Here is an 18,857-nt window from a genome sequence, read left to right as displayed (position 1 = left end):
GCGACTGAGCGCTGTTTCTGACTACTGTTGTGATCTGTTTTTGACCACTGGTATTAAATATGCTCTCTGCTTTAGCGATCGAGTCAGCAAGTGTATACTGTTGTTAGAATAGTCGCAAATGTTGTTGGACGGATTTGGCCACATTGACCTTAATAGTTTTGTTTTTCACATTTTTCCTTCAAATATAAATTTATTTTTCAGTGTGAAAAAGAAATGTTTTGTAATGTTCAATTCGAGCGCTTTCAAATGATATCCTACTCGACCTAGTAACTATAGACTTGTAAATTTTGCCCCCTCTTTATATTGGGCATTTTCCATAATTATTAAAAATTCATAAACAAATAATCATTCCAAATTTTAAATCGATAGCTTCCGTAGTTCTCGATATATTTAGCGATGTGACATACGGACGGACAGACGGACAGAGTCGCACCATGAGGGTTCCTTTTGTACTTTTTTGGTACGGAACCCTAAAAAGGACATCAACGGGACGAGAAGTCATATACCGACAAACAGACATAATTTGCGGGTTTTATTTCATTAATCACCATATACTTAAAAGTAGGTATTAGGTACACAATTACAAGCACAATGAAGAGCAGAATTTTTTCATATGAAGAATTCTATGACATGGCGCCTGGCCATTTGTAAGACGTAATTTTCATAGTTAATTGAACTTAACAGATTAATCGTGAAAAGGTAACAAATTAAACGTAAAAGGTACTAAATCCTGGCGTAATAACAATAGTTGTAGCGTAGCGTTTTTTCTTAAAAACGAAATCGATACGGTGGAAAATTACAGCGCCTGCAAAATTGTAATAGCAATGTAAAGTGTAAAATGAGTAAAACTCGGAAACCACAAATAAAATGGCTCAATTTATAATTGAATATGAAAGTACTAAAAAGGTACTAAAATTTGGCTTTTATAGAATTTATCAATAATCGCGGGATCATTGCGTAATAAAATACACCCGCCATTCTGACTGTCAGAATGGCGGGTGTAATGTTTTTTGGTAATAACTTTTAATACCGTGAGGTACTAATTTTTTTAAAGGAGGTACCAAATAGTACAAATTAGGTACTAAAATATGGTATGCTTTTTGTTTATTTTTATTTAGGTACACCCGCGATCCTGACTCTCACAAAAAATCGCTGTGTTTTTTTACGACTTTTTGATTTTGGCATATTTGAATTCCTTTTTCAATTTCCCGTCGACCCACATAAATATTTTTGTTATATCTTTATTAGTTTTGAAAATAACAATTCCGCTATGTGAACACAGAACAACATTTGTACAAAAAAAAGCAGAACAGTAACAAAAAAATAGCTATGTGATTTTTTAGCACATAACGAAATTAAATGCCTTGTTTCCGTCGAGGGTGATGGCGATAATGTTGCACATGGCGATTTATTGTTGAATGGATTACCGAGGGATTACCCGACATAGACCCTAAAATGTATCATGGTATAATAATATACTCCGCCTGGTACTCTATTCCGAGATTCGCGTATGACCTAACTGACACGGGCCTACGTCATCATGCTGTTTACAGGTTCTCAAACTTTAAAATGTGGGAGAATTTTAACCAACGGTGAAAATTATTTTAACGACATTAATTTTAAGTTATTCATGTAGAAACATAGTAAAATAAAACAAATCTAATGTATTAAATTAAACTTTATTTATCTATAGAAGACAAACGTTTAAAAAACTAATTCACAGTTACACATTAATTACCAAGCTTACGACGTGAAAAGTTTGGAAAACACTGCGACTGCTGACACTGAGCGAGAAGGAAATAACAATTAACACGCGTTCGACAAGGATGACCGTCAGGGCATGAAGTTATCTAGATCCGAATTGTCAAATGTGACAGCGCTATCCTGTGTTGCCAGTAATGTAAACAGAATTACCCGAACGTCTGAAATTTCTTTTGTGAATCGGAAGATATTGCTAACGAATAATTAAAAATGACGTGTTATTGTAAAATTTAAGATAAAATACATTATAAATGAAAATTATAAAATTATAGAGAAATATTTTAACTTATTAACCATAGCTATAATGTACCCATGTAACATGTTATGTTGAAATAAAGTGGCAATATTATTGTGACGTAGGCCCGTGTCACTCTGGGAATAGAAGACCATGTTTTATTAGACCATGAAATGTATCATCTCTCGTACTATGTTACTTTGGAAACAAATCGCTATGTGTAAACTTCACACATGACGATTTTAAGTGAACCAAATTTAAGTCGCTATGTAGCTACATTTTGGTTAAAATAATTAATATTGTAAATAATTACTTAAAAAACTGTTTATTTGCTTCATGAGTATCATGTAAAAATCATTGATCTATTAGAAAAAAAACAGGTGCAACAAATATATTACAAACAGGAACATAAAGTTATTTTTGTCTCCTGAAAAGTAGCTTAAAAATACATGGCGATTTTTTTATTCGCACCGACGATATAGATATATCTACAGTTCGCGCTCTAAAGGATCTGTCACAGTTTAATTAGAATCATTTTTTATTTATTTATTGTGGGGGTCAGCCCTGACTACAGTGTTGTAACTTCTCAATGACTTTATTTTCTTTTTTTTTTATTTATCTATAGGTGATAAGACGTTTGTCGTCAATTTGTTTAGAGTCAGACCAACCTAACTCTACATGGCATTTGTAATGACAAAGTGTGGAAATGTCATCATTAATGTCAAATTTCTATGAAAAGATGACATTTATAATTTTGTCCCATTCAAGTCGCCCCGTCCCAGTTCCATTAAACCTGGAGTTACCATGATTACCAGTACAATTTGATACTGGGTTAACGGTTTAACCCCGGGTTAGTGGGATGGTGCAAGTGGCGCTTATTTAAATAAACTATTGATACATACCTTGACATAATGCATCCTTTATTAAGAAAATCAGGAAAGCCGCGATGGTAAAAAATCTCCAACGTCGTCGCACCATGTTTTGTTTTTTTTTTACCGTATCATTGAATGTTCTACGGCATCAGAGTACTTGCAACTTATAAAAGTTCTAGAAATGTTACGGCAACTTAGAGTTTGCCATAATCGGCGGCGAAGTCGGTTCATTCATTGGTTTCATTTACACCATGATTGCGTCACTGTCACATCTGTAACAAGAGAAAAGTCGATTCATTAATTTTATCACGTGGACCTAACGGTTTAATGGATCGTATACTTTACTTAGATAATTATACATATTTATTTTTATACTATGTCGGTTACAATCTAAGCATACGGCTCGCCTGATGGTAGGAGTCAGTCCATGAAAAGTCTGCAGCCGATTTGATAGCCCACGCAGTGCACGTGTTATTTTAAACGTCAAACTTCTATGAAATTATGAATTTATGACGCATAAATGACACTTGCACTATGTGGTTGTGGGCTATCAAATACGCTGCAGACTTTTGTTGGTCCGACTCTAAGCACGTAAGCAGTCTCCGTGGCCTATGTACAGTGCGACATAAAATAGTAGAAATTAAATGAGGGCGCCTCTTTCTACGTAACTGTCACATTTTTGACGTGAAATGCTTAAACGTGGTAACAATTTAGTATGAAAATATTTTAGTTACATTTTATTTAATTTCTACTATTTTATGTCGCACTATACTTTAGGTGCATTGTTTCATACACTACTATTGATGCTGACTGGTACTAAGGTACAAACCATGGACCAAAATGTTTTCATGACATTGCCATTTTATTGCTTTGGCATGGCTTTGGCCATGTGATAACACGGTGATTATTAAAGTGGAGTTCAATAGATAATGCGAATAACGTAAACTGGCCAATTTACATTAATTACTTCATAATGTCGCAGTTTTTAAGGACAACCATGATCTTATCAATTTTATATACTTAAATATTTTATTTATATCAATATCTAGTAAATTATAAATGTTTTAGTAGACTAGAAATGTAAAATAATAAAAACTAAGGCTTGGTTTGGTTACAAAGGTTAATTTGACGGCTAAGAAATAAAAATAAAGCTACCTAACCTACAAAGATGAATAAAGTCTAAGAAAAAAACGTGCCTCGGAAATCAAGAAAAAGTCGCAAGTAATAATTAAATCTTTATTGTATTTTGTAATTATGGACTGTTTGTATACTCAGAGTTACTTAATATGTTTTTAAGTTAAGTGAAAGTAAGTATTTTAATCACTTTAGTATCGGTCTTATAACCTGTATAAGTAAAGAGTTTTAAACCCGCTTACTTCCAAATACTTCTAACAAAGAACCTGATTTATGAAATCTAAAAATATCTGTAGAAGTCAACGGCAAAAAGTACTTATGCGGGCAAGGTGTTCCAAATGATCTGCACACGATCTTAATATTTTACCAAAAAAGATGTGTACAGGTAATTTAGATCACCTCGCTTCCTTAAATCTGCTGCTGTTGTTGACTGTATATAATAACCTGTATGTAAGTACCTACTCATCTGCTGTTACATTATTAAAACATAACGCTCCAGAGTGTTGTGGAGACCTTCATTTTGAACATGTTTGTACCTCAGATGTAATAAAGGCGTTTAAATCAATTAATGTCAAAAAAACTAATGACCTCTGGGGAGTCTCTGTCCATGCTGCCAAATCCTTAGTAGAAATAGAGAAATAGAAGTAGAAATTGTAGCGCCTGACTTGGTAGTTATATTTAACAACAGTGTTGATTGCGGCGAGTTTCCTGATCTAATGAAACATAGTAAAGTAATTCCTTTATTTAAATCTGGTAGCAGCTCTGACTCCACTAACTTTAGACCAATATCTGTGCTACCAACATTTAGCAAGATTTTTGAAAAATTAGTTCTTTCTCAATTAGTACGACATTTTAACGTTAATAATTTGATGCATAATAAGCAGTTTGGTTTTACACGGGGTCGCTCAACAACAAATGCTGGTGTTAATTAAGCATATTTTCGATGCCTGAGAGGAGTCACGAGATGCTTTAGGTGTCTTCTGTGATTTATCTAAGGCCTTCGACTGTGTTTGTCATGAAATATTAATCAGGAAACTTCATTATTACGGAGTTAGAGGATCGGCACTGAATTTACTTGTTACAGTGAATGGACAGCGATCACCTGGGTCATTGGTCTCTATGGGTGTACCACAGGGGTCAATATTGGGGCCTTTCCTGTTCCTTATCTACATAAATGACTTGCCATTCCTTGTTAAGACCCACCATGATATAGTATTGTTTACAGACGACACCTCACTTATTTTCAAAGTCAAACGACAGCAACAAGCTTACAATGATGTAAACAATGCTATTTCAAAAGTAGTAAATTGGTTCAATGTTAATAATTTACTGTTAAATGAGAAAAAGACTAAATGTATTAAGTTTGTCACTAGTAGTAACGTAAGGCGTGTGCAAACAAGTGTCATTGTGAAGGATGAGGAATTGGAATTAGTTGATAGTACAGTTTTTCTTGGACTTTAGATTCTAAACTCCAGTGGGGTCCCCATATTGCTACTCTTTCGAATAGACTGAGCTCTGCAGCTTTTGCAGTGAGCAAAATCCGTCAGTTAACTGATGTGAAAACAGCTCGATTAGTATATTTTAGTTACTTCCATAGCATTATGGCATATGGTATTTTACTGTGGGGCGGTGCTTCAGAGATAAATACCATTTTTGTTCTGCAGAAGAGGGCTATTCGAGCAATATACAAAATGAACCATAGAGACTCATTTAGAGATAAATTTAAGGAAATTGACATAATGACAGTGCACTGTCAATACATTTATGAGAATATTCTGTATGTACATAAAAATATTGTAAATTTTAGGAAAAATTGTGAAACTCATAATATTAATACTAGAAATAAACATAAGCTCGCAGTGCCCTTCACTCGGCTCCATAAAATTAAAAAATCATTCATGGGTAATTGTGTAGGATTTTATAATAAACTTCCAAACCATATTACTGAATTATCTATTAATAAATTTAAGAATTATGTAAAGCGTAAACTTATTTCTAAAGCTTATTATACCACACAAGACTACATGAATGATATTACAACGTGGGATTAATTGTTATTCGAAATGATTATTTATTTATTAGGTATATTTGATTATTGATGAGGAAATGGATATTCCGATGTAATACTATCTACTTCTTTTGTTACTTATGCTTTTTTTGACATTTAGATTTTATTCTAGAAATTCTAGACTAGTATTTTTTTATACAATCTTTTTAATGTTTGACGATCCTTTTGTGAAATTTTTAGTGTTAAATTTGATATGTATAATAATCCAATTTTATTATGGAATAATATTAACATCAATAAATTGCTCTGATAATTAGATTAAGATTAATTACGATTCATAAGAGCTTGTTGCTAGGCCTACATGAAGAAAGTAAATTTTGTTTGTTGTTTGTTTGCTACCGTAAAACGGGGTCAACAGAAATCGCGGGGTGAATAGAGAAATTTTGAACTTTTTCTTTCAAGTTGTTATATTTAAAAACGTTCATCTCTAAAATTAGATTTTTTGGAATGCGTAATATACAGGATGATTCATGAGACGTGAGCAGGACTAATACTGCACACTCAGTAACTGATAATTGATCGATCACCGTCGTATTTAGGAGAAACAACCACACTTTTTCCTATTTTTTTAACTTTTTGGTGAGAGCAAATTTAATTCTCAACAATCATGGTCACCCTACAGTACCTAATTAATAAACATAAAACCTCTTTAACCGTAATGGCATTTTGATTACAAAGAAAATAAACTGTCAAACTTGAGTGAGATACGAGTTTTCAAAAGTAATCAGACCGTGATGACAGTGATGACATTTAATTTGACACAGAATATCGGTAGCTTAGTAATCTAATTTTAGGGTGACCATGCATGTCGTAAAAAATTAATAACTTTTTTTTTCAACACGACTACAAAATTAACGTTAACATCACTAATACTGATACGAAACAGTTGCTTATAATTAACGATATGCGCAGTGTTAGTCCTGCTCACGTCATCTGAATCACCCTGTATAGTAGACTATATATTCTCTACATTGATACCAAAAGAACTTAATCAAACTGCCTTGAAGTTAGATTTATTTGACTCTAGAGTAAGGTCTCGCCGAGGTAAGAAATTAAGCCTGTCTGAACTTTGTTCTAGCGGTAAATGTTTTGACATTAACTAAGTAAAAGTTAGCTAACCTGGTAATATAGTATCTGTAGTACCTAAATAATAAATAATATCTCAAATTTTCTCTATAATGAAGCATTTTTTTTGCAAAAATCTAATAACAGGCAATTTTACGTGATAAAGGGGTCAGTGGACACACATATGGGGTGAGTAGTTACGCCATAGGGGGTGATTAGATACAACAAAGGGGTGTAAAGACACGCCTTGGGGGTTAAAAGACACGAAAAAATAATTTTGTGTCAAATAGCTGTTTAACAGATATATATACCATTTGCCAATAGAGTATCAACATAATAATGACCAAATTCGATGCCTATGACAACTAAAACTTAATATTTCTATTCGCCCCTTTCTTGTGTCTATCGACCCCGTTTTAAGGATATGGAGAAAACAGGCAGTTTTCTTCGATTTTCTCTGAATTGGGTAGGTAAAAATTTATTACATAAATGCAAAATGAAGAACTAACCAAGACTCAAAAAATGATATCAAAATTTTTACTTTTATCATTTGGATTATTGGCGAAAATCGCCCTTGAAGTTGAAAATCGTGTCTTTGCACCCCGTTTTACGGTACCTAATTTGGTATCCGTTATGCTGCGCAATTCGTAATTATTAAATATTGTTTGGAGAACAACAAACTGCACAAATATGGGCAGTTAGTTACTCAATGATAAAAATGTAGAAGTGCGAAGGTTTAAACTTTGTAATATATACAACCTTCTAGTTGTAGTATAGTCTATAGTCAATTAGCTACTTTGCGCGAATGTTGTCTTAAGATATTACACACAGATACAATAAATTCTTCGTTTTTAGTATAGGTAACTAAATCTTCGAGCAACACCGGCTTAACTAAATAAATAAATGGGGTTGAATACCAGAAAAAGCTACCATACTGCTACAAAAATGAAAATAAATGAAATCTACACGATATAAACTGGCATGTGTGTTTTCTACTTATTTAGATGTATTCTGTTGTTACATTGAATGCATTTCGTTGCATTTTATACCTACCGTAAACGCTTTTCACGGATCTACCGAAACATCCAAAATAAAACTTAGTTTTAGTTTTGAATGGATTACGATGGAACGTGTGTCTAACCCAATATTACTCAGTATTTTTTGAAACAATTCATAACTTTGTTACGATGCTTTGTTCAAATCATGTGTAGCCAGTTTTCTTTTATTGCGTAGTCGAGTCGAACAGGCTCATTATACCTATTGACTAGTTTAGTATCGCGTAACACAGTAAAGGTAGGTATGCATTCAGGCTTGTTTGACGACTTAGATCGAAAACTAGTTCATAATGACAGTAAATTATCATTTACACAGTGGACATTTTTTTAAATTACAAACAGGATGGTGGCAAACAAACGCACCGTCTAATAAGCTGACGCCGTAGTCTATAGACGCTTGCACCAACGAAGTTATCGGCGCGTTCCCGAATCTGTACAAGTAGGTGTACAAGGACAGGTACTGTGTTGATATATTATTAGTTCAGAGGCAAATGCTGCTTTACAACATTACATAGTATATGGAATAATCGAACGAGTGAGCGAAGCGAACGAAGTTCTTACATTCGACTTGGGACACGCGGCTGACTCGGGCACGTCCCGGCATTTCGATGTTTTTAAGCTGAACTATCAGAGAATAGTTTGATACTCAAGAACTTAAGTAAATTTGTTCTAATTTAAGTGAAATTGGGTAAACGTGTAGTTGAGGACATTGTATTTTAGTCATTAAATTATGAGCAGGCTCGATCAAGGGGTTATTGAGCTAGAAGAGCTTAGAAGGCTAAAAAGCTATTTGTGAGGGGTCTTGCTATTCTGGTCATCTTTTTGCAAAAATGAAAGTACTCGGCTTGCACTTTTATAATATCGTTTATAAATTTACCATTTTGAAATAATTAGCAAGATAAAAATAAACATAATATAGGTATTCTATTTGACATTTGACAGGAAATATTTCGGCTTACCACAGATACAGATATAGTATCAGTTAAGGGCTCCACAGACCTTGTAATATATCCACGCGATTTTTGATCCATTGCCGCCTATAGTGGGACATAAAATAGTAGAAATTAAATGAAATGGAACTCTAAAATTTCCATACTATAGTCGGTCAAACTAGTTTGTCAGTAGAAAAAGGCGCGATATTCAAAAATTCTATAGGACGATAACCCTTCGCACCTACATTTTTTAGCCACTTTTTTCTAGTGACGGAAATGGCTTGACAGACTATAAATTGTTGCCATGTGTAAGTATTTTACGTCAAAAATGTGACAGCTACGTAGAAAGTGTCGCCCTCATTTATTAACCGACGAGGAGATTCGATTGTGATTTTGTTTTTATGTTTGTTATTCCATATCTCCGTAATTACTGGACCGATTTTGAAAATTCTTTTTCTAATTGTACCTATGTATATGCATACATATTGGTCCCGTTTTTGTCAAAACCCAGTTCTGATGATGGGATCCATGAGGAATCGAGGGAACTCCTCAAATCTTAAAGGCATACATATAGTGATTTATGTGTATTACAAAAAAGTGACATTTGAAGAAGTGGAACTGCTGATGATGATCAGAACGGAACTCTTCAACGAAGCATAGTTCACGTTTGGCGATTTGACCTCTTCGTTATGTTTGTTAAGCAAGTTAAGTTTTTAAGCCACATTTTTGTCAAGCTCGAGGTCTGATGATGGTATCCATGAGGAATCGAGGGAACTCCTCAAATCTTAAAGGCATGCGTATAGAGATTTGTGTATTTTCATCATAAAATCAAGAATTACATTAAAAACTGTCGCATTTGATGAAGTGGAACTGCTGATGATGATCAGAACAGAACTTTTCAATGACTACACGTTTGGCGATTTCGAATTTCGATTTTGACGGAGCTGGCCCTGGAGCCAGACCTGACCCGGATCCGGGCTCTTATCTGGACCTGAACCCGGACCTGGACCCGGATTTGGACCTGGACTTGGACCTGGATCAAGACCTAGACCTGGACCTCGACCTGGACCTGGTCCTGGACCCGGAACTGGACCCGGACTCGGACCCGGACTTGGACCCGGACTCGGACCCGGACTCGGACCTTGACCCGGAAAACCACTGATACCTAAGCTAAATAAACCACTATGATTACCTACCATAAAATGTAGGTATAAAGTGTAATGATGCCAAACTTACTAGCCCCTCCCGGTCAAACCCCCGCGTACACCGCACCGCACGCGCCGTTAAGTGGGTTAGGTTAGGTTTGAACTGCGATTCTCACAAAACCGAAAAAAAGTGGGTTAGGTTAGGTTAGAACTGCGAGCCTTACAGAAACGAAATGCTACTAGAAAAGTGGTTTTGGTTAGGTTGGAACTGCAACCCTCACAGAACCGAACTGCTATCAGAGAAGTGGGTTCGTAAGGCTAAAACTGCGACCCTTATAGAAACGAAATGCTACCTACTAGAAAAGTGGGTGGTTTTACCTCGTTTTCTACATTGAGCACCATCTATGTACAATAATCTTTCACCGGCCCCCATAGAAGTCGGTTTTTTTTTTCTTGAAAATTATTTTCTACTATTTTATGTCGAACTATATATACGAGTAGGTAAGTAGGTGCAACAAAGTCAATCGCTCTATATATTTTATGGCAAACCGCGAGTTCTCAGTTCGGGGCGAACTACTAGTATTTAATCCGTATTTCACGAACAAGAGCAACAAATTAAGTAAACTTAACCCACCAAAAACATTCTGTAAAAAACTAGCCAAGTCTCGATGGAGCTGCTTGTTTATCTCTAAAAAGTAATGAAATCTAGACAAAGTCGTGCCAAGTTTAAGGTTCCTTACTGCGATTTCTTTATTATTATAGTTAATGTTGTGTGACTTGGCCGTTGAAGGGTACACAAGGGTACAAAACCAGGTGCTCCATGACACCATTGCACCAATCTGTCGCCAGAACCGCTACCCATTGACGATGGAAAATTGCCACTTGGAAAACGTTGATTCAATAACCAGTCAATTGTAGGCTTGATAAAGCTGCGTATTTCAATAATACTTATGTATAGGCGAGCCTGAAACAAACACTTCTGTTTGAAACGTCAAATCGACCATCGATCTAACATAAAATAGACGTACAGACGGACTTCTATCAATGATTAGAAGTCCGTCTGTACTGGAAATAATTTTTTATACTGTATGTTTGGTGTCATGGAGCACCTGGTTTTGTACCCTTGTGTACCCTTCAACGGCCAAGTCACACAACATTAACTATAATAATAAAGAAATCGCAGTAAGGAACCTTAAACTTGGCACGACTTTGTCTAGATTTCATTACTTTTTAGAGATAAACAAGCAGCTCCATCGAGACTTGGCTAGTTTTTTACAGAATGTTTTTGGTGGGATTTCACTTCTTTTTGTAGAAACGTGGGCATATTGATTTATTTTATTAGATTTTCTTATTTGACACTTTTTTTTTCTTTTTAGGAGTAGTTTTTTTATTACCATATCTCTAAAGGCTCCGTCACACATGAGCGTTTTCAAAGCGCGGCGTGAGCGGGGCACGATGCGAGCGTGACGCGAGCGCGTGGCGCTCACGATCTGCGCTTGGACGCAGCGGCCCGCCGGCGCGCTGCGCGCGCGACCCGCTTTGATCACGCCCGCGCAGTCACACACAACACAGCGCGTGTTGCGAGCGGTCACTCGATTACTGAACGTTGGACGTTGGAAAGCATGATCATGGACGTTGAATAGTTTCACGAGCGTTTTGTAGCCTGCAGCAGTATATTGCGACAATACTGCCGACTGCATTACTGCAGCAAATGTCAAATACGATGATGCTGACCGAATTTTTGATATTTACCTCAGTAATTCAGTCGGCAGTAGTGCATGCTGCAATCCTGCTGCAGTATAGCTGCCGACTGTATTACTGCCAAAAATGTCAAAGTTGATGTATTTTTAACCGCCTTAAAATAAAGGTTCTCAGTTTGACCCGTATGTATGTTTGTTCGCGATTATCTCGCGTTTGGCTGAACCAATTTTGATGCGGTTTTCAGAAAAGTGTTTGTTACATTCTGGTAAAGGTTTTAGTATACATAGATCTGAGCTGATGCTGAACCCTGGTTGTACCTAGTGGAACTCAGGTTTGGTGCAACATAAGCCCACGCTATTTTGGTCATCCGTCACATCTTGATGAGCACTTGGGAGAGCAGTACCTTAGACAGAGCTGATGCTGAACCCTGGCTGTACCTAGTGGAACTCAGGTTTGGTACAACATAAGCCCACGCTATTTTGGTCATCCGTCACATCTTGATGAGCACTTGGGAGAGCAGTACCCAAGATAGAGCTGATGCTGAACCCTGGCTGTACCTAGTGGAACTCAGGTTTGGTGCAACATAGGCACACTTTGTTTTGGTTAACCGACTTGTCGTCGTGTGCCTGTTGCAGAGTTCCACTAGGTGGTCATCAAGATGTAACGGATGACCAAAATAGCGTGGGGCTATGTTGCACCAAACCTAAGTTCCACTAGGTACAGCCAGGGTTCAGCATCAGCTCTATTTCAGGTACTGCTCTCCCAAGTGCTCATCAAGATGTGATGGATGACCAAACTAGCGTTGGCCTATGTTACACCAAACCTGAGTTCCACTAGGTACAGCTAGCGTTCAGCATCAGCTCTATTTCAGGTACTGCTCTCCCAAGTGCTCATCAAGATGTGACGGATGACCAAAATAGCGTGGGCCTATGTTGCACCAAACCTGAGTTCCACTAGGTACAGCCAGGGTTCAGCATCAGCTCTATCTTGGGTACTGCTCTCCCAAGTGCTCATCAAGATGTGGCGGATGACCAAAATAGCGTGGACGTATGTTGCACCAAACCTGAGTTCCACTAGGTACAGCCAGGGTTCAGCATTAGCTCTATCTTGGGTACTGCTCTCCCAAGTGCTCATCAAGATGTGACGGATGACCAAAATAGCGTTGGCCTATGTTGCACCAAACCTGAGTTCCACTAGGTACAGCTAGCGTTCAGCATCAGCTCTATTTCAGGTACTGCTCTCCCAAGTGCTCATCAAGATGTGACGGATGACCAAAATAGCGTGGGCCTATGTTGCACCAAACCTGAGTTCCACTAGGTACAGCCAGGGTTCAGCATCAGCTCTATCTTGGGTACTGCTCTCCCAAGTGCTCATCAAGATGTGGCGGATGACCAAAATAGCGTGGACGTATGTTGCACCAAACCTGAGTTCCACTAGGTACAGCCAGGGTTCAGCATCAGCTCCATCTTGGGTTCTACTATCCCAAAGGCTCATCAAGGCGTGTCGGATGACCAAAACAGTGTGTGCATATGTTGCACCAAGCCTGAGTTCCACTAGGTACAGCCAGGGTACAGCATCAGCTCCATCTTGGGTACTACTTTCCCAAAGGCTCATAAAGGCGTGTCGGATGACCAAAACAGTGTGTACATATGTTGCACCAAGCAAAACGCCTATGTCTGACGGAGCCTTAATACAGCTGAGACCAGCTGAGGGTTCTTCATCAGATACTTCAGACCTTCGATTTTTGACATCAAATGAAGCGGCCCACCAATTTGAATATTTTTTGTAAAGGCGGTATGTCGATCTCCAATAGTTTGGTTGGGCTCTTGTGTTTTCTAATCAGGGTCACCAGGTACTCCAGATCTTCGATTATCCTAGTTTTTATAGTTTTCCCTTTATGTGGCCATTAAACCCTAACTCTGTACCAAATTTCAGCTCTCTGAGTTTATGGGAAGTACTAGTTCTATTATGATGATCATAAGTGAGTGAGTGTGTGTCATAAATGCGAAACTTTGCTTTCGCTTAACTTCGGAACTAAATGACCTACAGACTTGAAATTTTGGATTTTTAGTATGTGATTATAGCTTACTGGATGACGAAAATTTCTGCGTTCTGGTCTTATCCAGAGGTTCTCAAATAGCGACCTGAAAATGCGGCGAAATGGTTCCAGTAAAGGATGGTACGGCAGTGTTTGCTTCGCGCTCGACTTGGCGGGGGCACTGCCGTGCCCCCCGATTGGAAATGATTTATAAAGCTGACACTTTGTAGAGGAAGTTAGAGCATTTGGAGAAGATAAATTAATATTCAGTTATCTTCATCTGAACCTCACAAAATAATTTCTGAAAGCAGTTGGTCCGTCTCTGAAGCGCTGAAGTCGTTTAGGAGATTGTGTGTTTGATGGAACCTAAGGATAAATAACGTACAGTTGCACTTACTTATCTTGGTGATTGTACTCTTGAAAAGTGGGTCTGAGATTCGACATTTACTTAATACAGATACTAATAAATATAGTTATTACAAATGTCAAGATTACATGCAAATATAATAAATAGAGATGCACCGGATATCCGGTTACTATCCGGTATCCGGCCTATCCGGCCCTCATTTTACTATCCGGCCGGATACCGGATAGTGACCTACTATTCGGCTGGATACCGGATAGTAGTTTTGCTTGATTTTGGAGTCAACAAATTTGTTTTAAGAAACAGTGACGGTCATAATCGTACTCGTTTATTATTTTAAAACATTTTAAACATTCCACTATTGCACGCGCACTCATTTTCGAACCTAGAAATGAGTCCACGCGAACTTTTACTACGAAACAGATCAAAGCCTGCACAATGCGCACCTGTAAAACCGAAATGTAGGTATAATTTCGCCGGCTGAATATTCGGTGGCCGGATACCGGATATCCGGCCGATGTTCAGGCCGAATATCCGGTATCCGGTATCCGGCCAAACAACTATCCGTTGCATCTCTAATAATAAATGTTGTCAACCCGTCACGTAGAAATGGTTGAATGGATTATGACACCATTTGGCACACAGATAATTTACAACTCAAGTAGATTAACATGTGAAGTACAGGCGGTCTATGTGGCCAAACATATCGTAATATTTAGTAACACCTTCTTTACCGTATAAAAATAAGCATGTGCTCGGATATATTTAGTCACTTTGGCGATCACTTTCTGTTTGATGCTGATTGTACCCACTTTCTACAATGAAAAACATGTAAAAAAATTAAATTGGGGCATAAATTTGTATGGAGTATCACAAGCTATTGGTCACCATAGGAACTTTGTGATAAAACAACGCAACCTAATTGTTTTCTTCAAATTGGAAACCAGTAAAGCTACTTTGAGCGCTACATATTGCTAGTTGGTTAGTGAAATGTGTCGTGACGTGCGGCTGCGTCACACCGCTTTGGGATGCTGCGCGCGCTCGCGTCGTGAAAGCGGCATCGGCGCGGCGTGCGACACGGCTCGCCGAACAATTTCTACGGCACCGGCATGCATACGCGTTCCTAAGGGCGTTACGCGCCAATCGATTTGTACATGGAGTTGACTTTTCCGAGAGCGACTAGAGCGAGTAACAGTCATCATTGCGGGGGCCGCAGTAAGTACAGTCACGCAGTATCAAATAGGCAGGGATGGCCAAATACTTATTCTACATAAGTATGATAACAAAGGTGTGTTGCGGTATATTTTGCCACTTTGGCCGTCATTATCTATTTGATGCTAACTGTACCTTATCATAATAATAAGGAACCCTCTTAGTCCACTACTTCATCTTCGTCGCGTTATCCCGGCATTTTTGCCACGGCTCATGGGAGCTTGGGGTCCGCTTGGCAACTAATCCCGAGAATTGGCGTAGGCACTAGTTTTTACGAAAGCGACTGCCATCTGACCTTTCAACCCAGAGGGTAAACTAGGCCATATTGGGATTAGTCCGGTTTCCTCACGATGTTTTCCTTCACCGAAAAGCGACTAGTAAATATCAAATGATATTTCGTACATAAGTTCCGAAAAACTCATTGGTACGAGCCGGGGTTCGAACCCGCAACCTCTGGATTGAAAGTCGTACGCTTTTACCGCTAAGCCACCAGCGCTTTTTAGTCTTAGTCCACTACCTAAATATATTAATTATCTTACACAAATCAATATACCTGCAGTATAAGACCTAGCTACATATGTACTGTACATACCTAAACAAAATACCTAATTCGATGATATATTTACAATATAGCACGCCATATATATGTCAGCTACGTCATAACACATGCCACATTACGAGATGTCAAAAAATAAACAGTATTTTGTACCTCAGGCAATGGCTTTGAGTAAGTAGATACCAACCAACGCAGCTTCTCTACGTTCTAAAGACCAATCACACTGACGCGGCGTTACGCAGCAAAATGTATGTATATCATAAACACGGCGCACAAAACACGCTGCGTAACTCTTTCTAGTGGTCGGTCCTTGAAATTTATTATTCTGACATGTACGGAAAAGGAATTTTTGGAAAGCTAAGTAAAAAGTTTTTGCCTTTGTTACTAAATATGGAAATCGAAACCCTTTGCAGTTTTCTATGTAAGAGAATTAAAGTTTAATTCTGGCGTTTTTTGAAGCACTAATAGGTTGCAAAATCGTAATAAAAGTTAACGCTTTTTATTAGCTTCTTTTAGTGTCCTACTCCTGAGCAAAGGCCTCTCCTCTTTTTTCTATTCTATCCTACCATTTGTCATTTCAATTCCCACCAATCCGTGTTCACTCTTTATATATATTAAAAATACTTACTTAAATATAGCTCTAGTATCCTAAACATTACCTATCCCATTATTTAGTGTCACACTACCTTTGAATTTTGTAATAAATTTTAACTTTTGAATCACATCGTGTTGAAAGGTCTAGGTACTCCCGTAATATCGACGATTTATCTAATACTATATATGCAATATACTATTTAACATGGAGCTATAGGTCAGCTCCGGTCGTAAGGTTTCCAAAGGAAATCCTCGACGGAAACACGCGAATTCTTCGAGTTTGGGCTCATTAGACAGGTCTCCAGAAGTATGTCATTGATGGACTTGCCAAAAACAGACAGACAGGCGAACAGCGGAGTCTTAGTAATAGGGTCCCGTTATTACCCTTTAGGGAACGGAGCCCCAAAAATAATATTGTTGTCTGTTATTTCAAAACCCCTTTTGTTGTTTGTTTACAATTTCTAAAGGCAGCATATAAATCGGATCTGGATCTGATAGACAAGCGTCGAGCTTTATGTGGAAGATTGAATTTCCGCCTGGCTGCTAATACACAAAACAAATACGCACGTGCACTGTCATTGAAAACGGCCATTGAATTAATTGACTGAGTGTTAGCGAAGGTCTCCGTTTCAGCTAGGGCAATAATGCTTTCGTGTGTCCGGACCGGATGTTCTCCTCTGCAGGTCGCATTTCTCAACTGATTCTCGAGAAATTTTGTGAGCAGTTTCAGTGGTTAGATTTTTTTTTCGCTTAGTTTTTTGTATAATGTTCAAAATGGTAGAAACTGGCATAAAGGACTTACGAGTAAGTGCCAATAGGGCCAATAGCACTTAAGACGATTGTGAGTACGCGTCCACTGACTCTACGAAGTATTTTTCATTCATATATTTTTTAAGCTTAGGTATGTAGCTTATCGCGAGGTCTACAGCTCATAGAGCCACTAGTTACCTCAGGTTACTATTTTCTCAAAGCGCTTGATAATCGTCAATAACAACGTAAGTATCTAAATGTTGATACAATACAAACAGTAGGTACTCTTAGAATACATATAGTATCAATAGTACACACTATGTATACGTTCACTGACAATATTATTACTTACACTTTACGATCCGTTTAGATAGAATTCAAAAAAACTCTGACGCTAATTGTTAAAATACACATTATACAACAAAAGCAGTCCGTAACATGCAAACTACGTAAGTACACGCGTGTCTAAGGCAGATTTAAATTACCAGCATTGTGGCGGTTACGAAACGCTCTCACGGTCGATGTATTGTACTATGTGTTGCCCACTATTTGGGTCACGTTTTGCTAATAGATTATTTTCTACTCTGAAAAATGCGTCAACGAGTTAAACAAACGTCGAGTAATATTAAATTACCTGAGACAAAATGCTGCATTTGCACTTTTGCAGTTGTTTTAGTTAGGTTCAAAGCTCTCTTTCTGACAAGAATATCGACATAAAAGTTGTTATTCCTTTGGACAAGCTTGCGTGCTAAAGAATGATTTTATCATACAACTTAATAGAAAATAATAACTAGAGAAATTATCGATAGGAAAAACTAGAACGTAATATCGCTGTGTGTGACATGGCGCTTTATTTTATCACAATAACTATAGTTACTAAGTATAATATAACTCTACTGTGGGACTTTATTTTGTCACGAGGAAAATAATATAAGTCAACTACTTAAATAATTAACTGCCGGGTGCTGACTCGCAGGTATCTAGTTCATGTAAAATCACAGCAAAAAACATTTTAGCGGGAGCTATCTCCAGAATGGTGTTATTTCCTGTTATTGCTTTTTTCTGCATTATAACAGATTATAAATGCAAGAGTTGGCACGTTGTAGTCACTTTTAGGTAGAAAATATGATTGCAATCCGGCGGAAATTTTATTTTTATGCTAGTAATTAATTGGTGTATTCAGCATATTCCGGAGTTTTGTATTATTGAGTTATCATACACAGCGGTTCAAGTTGTTAACAAGTTTAAGGCTATTATTATCTAATAGAGCGGTGGTTACATTTCTACGTTTACGGTGTACAGAGATGTACGAGTATATACACAAACAGTAATGATTTTTTTGTCTATGATATGAATTATCCACCTATCCTACATA

The 18,857-nt window shown here is 37.5% G+C and overlaps 1 protein-coding gene across 1 annotated transcript in view; it reads right to left on the bottom strand.

Moving 5' to 3' along the window:
* The window catches only part of LOC134804504 (mucin-2), a 93,112-nt gene that overhangs the window by 30,687 nt on the left and 43,568 nt on the right, over positions 1-18,857 (bottom strand). Inside the window, exon 2 of the mRNA XM_063777567.1 lies at positions 2,899-3,140. Coding sequence (XP_063633637.1) covers positions 2,899-2,974 — 76 coding nt within the window. The 5' untranslated portion in view covers positions 2,975-3,140. The remainder of the gene's footprint in view (positions 1-2,898; positions 3,141-18,857) is intronic.

The sequence above is a fragment of the Cydia splendana genome, chromosome Z (assembly GCF_910591565.1).
Source record: "Cydia splendana chromosome Z, ilCydSple1.2, whole genome shotgun sequence".
Classification (NCBI taxonomy): domain Eukaryota; kingdom Metazoa; phylum Arthropoda; class Insecta; order Lepidoptera; family Tortricidae; genus Cydia; species Cydia splendana.
Note: the sequence above shows the minus strand (reverse complement) of the source record. Positions and strands in the feature narration are given on the sequence as shown.